The sequence below is a fragment of the Gopherus flavomarginatus genome, chromosome 1 (genome assembly GCF_025201925.1).
Source record: "Gopherus flavomarginatus isolate rGopFla2 chromosome 1, rGopFla2.mat.asm, whole genome shotgun sequence".
NCBI lineage: Eukaryota > Metazoa > Chordata > Testudines > Testudinidae > Gopherus > Gopherus flavomarginatus.
In genome coordinates, this window is record NC_066617.1 from 66,657,635 (window position 1) to 66,662,030 (window position 4,396).

General features: G+C 55.1%; 1 protein-coding gene across 1 annotated transcript; it reads left to right on the forward strand.

Moving 5' to 3' along the window:
- The first annotated feature begins 2,055 nt into the window (after positions 1 to 2,055).
- Positions 2,056 to 3,830, forward strand: LOC127034694 (serine/arginine repetitive matrix protein 2-like). The gene is made up of 2 exons (XM_050923858.1): positions 2,056 to 3,142; positions 3,251 to 3,830. Exons 1-2 carry the CDS (start codon positions 2,304 to 2,306, stop codon positions 3,828 to 3,830), a joined length of 1,419 nt encoding a protein of 472 aa, XP_050779815.1. The 5' UTR covers positions 2,056 to 2,303.
- The last annotated feature ends 566 nt before the right edge of the window (positions 3,831 to 4,396 follow it).

Genomic DNA, 4,396 nt, shown 5'->3' on the forward strand with positions numbered 1-4,396 from the left:
CATCCACATTCTGAACTTTTGAGACTTCATCCTTCAGTGGCCTTTAGCTCTGTAGAGTTTGGTTTGTTGTGCACTCTTATATGGAACTTGGCTATGGTGAGTCAGCTTTACAGCATACTTTCATATGCAGTCTGGTTGTGTTACTCCTTATTGTCATAAGAACAAGTAAAGTACACTGATGAAGATGTAGCTGCCCATATTGATGACCTACGGACCATATTGTACCATTCTATGTCTACTCTTTTTTTTTTTTTTAAAGCATAAGAAACGACAGTCATGTATTTTTGCTGACTTCTGCCAATCACATATCCTGAGATGTTGGAGAAGCAGAAGCTGTGCTATTCTATCCATGTATTATTTTAAGGTTTCCCAACACTTCCCACTATAAGTTCCTCTTTTCAGTCACTTACAACTTTGCCAAACTTTAACCATTTGAGCTGAAATTCTCCATGTTGGACGTGTACCTCAGGCTGAAAATTTCAGTCAAAATGATTTGGGCATTTCTAAGAATGAGGCAAGGAAAAAGTATTGTTTTGTTCAAGTTAAAAAATTCTGGTGACCTTTCTTTGAGAAGTTCTAGCATCCCCTTGGAACAGGGACATGACATTTGTCAGGAAACAGCCTTTGTGTCAGTGATGTGCCTTTTGCTGTTCCCATGAATATCTGCCCAAATTTGGCCAAGTTCTAAGCCTTTGAAAAAATTGCAGTTTGTACATATTCAGTAGAGACCTCATAGATTTTAGCCGCTAAATTCCCCAAAGATTTGGTCTGCATTGGGCATGTTCCAGACTAGAGCTGAGTGGGACTTTCCCTGCAATTGTATCTCTGGGCTGCTGTAGGCTGTCCCAGGTCTGGGTCTGGGCACCTAAACTGAGGGCAGAGAGTCTGTGCCTCCTGTCCTCTCACTGGTCACCTGCTGGACGCAGGCACCATGGAAGAGAAAGCTGCCAGATTCTAATACAGAGGGAACTGGAGGGAAATGGAAGGGGAAGAGACTGAGAAGCAGTTGGAGGGCGGGAGAGGATGTAGGAGGAGACAGATGTGATGAGGAGCTGGAGTGCAGACTCTGCATGAATAAGGGAGGGGTCATGTGGAAAAAGTAGTATGTGATCATGTAATGACTGTATCGTAATAAATATGAACAAGGAGAGCAAATAAAGGTTGAACAGGCAATTCTGGCATTTCCTAACTTGTGAGTGCTTGACTTTGCAACATTAATCATCTTTTAATGTAGCTTGTGTGTGTGTGTGTGTTTGTGTAACCCTTCTGCCAGGTGGAGTCGGCAGTGGCAAGGACTGGGTCCAAAACTACAGGTTCCTTTTCAACAATATAACATAGAAACAGCTCGAGCCCCCACCCAGTAACCTGGGATAATTACACACCACCCTGTGGCTGCCTGTAAGAGGCAATACTTCCCTTTTCTGAGTGTAGAAAAGAAACTTTTAATAAAAAGGTAGAAAGTAACCCGGCATTAACTTGGGAAAGCACCACAAGCAGGATTCATGAGCATAAAACCACGAGCAAAATCTGCCTCTAAAATACATCGGGCAGCGTCTTTTGCTTCAAGTTCTTAAGTCCAGCGACCAAAAGTTCCTCCAGTGTGCCCCTCCTGTCATTGCACCTCTATCAGAGTGATTGTCCTTTCTCAGTGAAGGCCAACTGTTCAGAGGTGCATCTGCATGTGTTCACCTGCCCCTTGCTCCCTCTGGCATTGGCCACTCTGCCAAGCACTCCACACCCTCTGGGATGTCTTGAGGTCCCACCACTTAACACAGCTCTCACTGATTTTGTTAGTGAGGGAGCCTCACTGCTAATGCAGACTGGACAGTCCTTCATCAGAAATACTGTCCCACAGCAGGTTTAATAGTTAGACCTGGTTATTAGTGAGTTGCAGCTCTATTGGTGTGAAACAGAAGATTCTTCTTCGAGTGATTGCTCACATCCATTCCAGTTAGGTGTGCGCGCCGTGCGTGCACGTTCGTCGGAAACTTTTTTACCCTAGCAACTCCAGTGGGCCGGCAGGTCGCCCCCTGGAGTGGCGCCGCCATGGCGCCCAATATATATCTCTGCCGGCCCGCCCGCTCCTCAGTTCCTTCTTACCGCCGTGTCGGTCGTTGGAACTGTGGAGCGCGGCATAGCTGTCCTCCACGTCCCTAGCTCTCCTCGTTATCTATCGTTTATCTCTAGTACTATTGTAGTTGTTAATTAGATTGTTAAGTGTAGATAGTAGTAGTTAAGTTAAGTAGTTTGTAAATAGTTCTTCGCCGGGGGCTTAGCCCTTCCCGGCACCCGGCACCGGGCTCATGCCTGGTTCGCCGGGCTTCAAGCAGTGTGCGGCCTGCAAGAAGCCCATGCCTACTAGCGATCCCCACGACGCGTGCCTGAAGTGCCTGGGGGAATCGCACAGATCCGACAAGTGCCGCATCTGCAAGGCTTTTAAGCCAAGGACAAAGAAGGAGAGGGATCAAAGACTCCGAACTCTCCTTATGGAGGCGGCACTTGACCCGGCGGCTTCGCAGGCCGTGATCTCAGCGCCGGCACCGGATCGCGCCGGCACCGAGAAGACTCCCCGGCACCGACCTTCTCCGGCACCGGGGACAGAGCCAAGGCCGTCGAAGTCTGCTACTCCGGCCAGGCAGACCCGACTGGAGCGCCCGGCCTCAACATCGGCCGCGGCGCCGCCGGCACCGTCGACTCCGGGCCCGGCGGGTCCGTCGAGTCCGGTGCCGCCGAGCTCCCCCATGAGATCTGGGGTTGAGATAGTGGTCCCATCCACACCGGAGACCTTCGCCTCGGCTCGGGACCTCATAGCCCTGACTGAGCCCACTCAGCTGCCACCCCCGGTACCTCCGGTGCGGGTCGTGTCCAGAGGCAAGCCCATGATGTCGGCACCATCTCGGGACTCACGTTCACGATCCAGGTCCCGACGCCACGGTCGCTCCAGATCCCGCCGCCGCTCGCAGTCCCGGCACCGCTCCCCTCAGCGGTACCGGTCGCACTCGCGGCGCCGGTCGACATCAAGACGATCGCGGTCGGACTCCAGCCGCCGATACCGGCACCGCGATTCCAGGAGCCGGTCCCGACGTTACTCGCCACACCGGTCGACCTCCCGGCACCGAGCTGGTGGCAGGTCCCGGTCCCAGTCGACCTCCCGGCACCGAGCTGGTGGCAGGTCCCGGTCCCAGTCGACCTCCCGGCACCGAGCTGGTGGCAGGTCCCGATCCCGGCACCGAAGCGGCGCCCGGTACAGGTCCAGATCCCGGCACCGTGACAGAACCCGGTCCCGATCCCGGCACCGATATGACTCCCGGCACCGGTCCCCGGCACCGAGACGATCGTCCGTGCCGACTCGCGCAGACCCTTACCATCCAGGGTCAGCCCCGCCATGGCCCTCTAGACAGCCGTCCGTATCTTCACAAACGGACAGCGGGTATGCGCTGGGCACTGAACGGCAGGCGGCGCTGTTCAGCGATCCGCCACAGCAGGACCAAGGCCCGCAACAATGGGGATTCTGGACACCCTGGGCATACCATCAGGCCCAGGGCCCCCAACAGCTCCCTGCTAGGCCGGCGACTGCGGAGCGCAGGGCACCTGAAGCCTCGTTGTCTCGCCCCCCTCCCTCCCCGGATGGGGAGGAAGGGTCCAAGCAACAAGACTCCGCTTTGGCCCCTGAGGCAGAGGCGAGGGCCGAAGGAGACCCGCCGTTAGACACTCTCTTGCCGGGGGTCTCCTCATCCTCCTCCCCGGATGAAGCGGTGGCTGGTACCTCCTCCAACAGCCCCCCCCCCCGCTGGATCTCAGGGCGCACCAAGACCTCCTCAGGCGAGTAGCTCAAAATCTGAGTCTGCAAGCCGAGGAGGTCTCGGAGATAGAGGATCCAATTGTCACCATCCTCTCAGCAGATGCTCCCACCAGGGTCGCCCTACCCTTCATACGAACCATCCAGGCCAACGCCAACACCATCTGGCAGTCTCCGGCCTCCATCCCTCCTACGGCGAAGGGCGTCGAGAGGAAGTACATGGCTCCTTCTAAGGGCTACGAGTACCTCCATGTGCACCCGACTCCGTGTTCCCTGGTGGTTCAATCAGTGAACGATAAGGAGCGTCATGGCCAGGAGGCTCCAGCCCCCAAATCCAGAGAGGCCAGGCGGATGGACCTCCTTGGCCGTAAGGTGTACTCGGCTGGGGCGCTGCAGCTCAGGGTCTCCAACCAGCAAGCCCTGCTGAGCAGATACGCCTTCAACTCCTGGGTGGCAGCAGACAAATTCAAGGAGCTGCTGCCACAAGATGCTCGCCAAGAGTTTACGGCCATCTTGGATGAAGGCAAGAAGGTCGCACGCACGTCCTTGCAAGCCTCTTTGGACGCTGCAGACTCGGCTGCCCGTACCCTCGCGTCG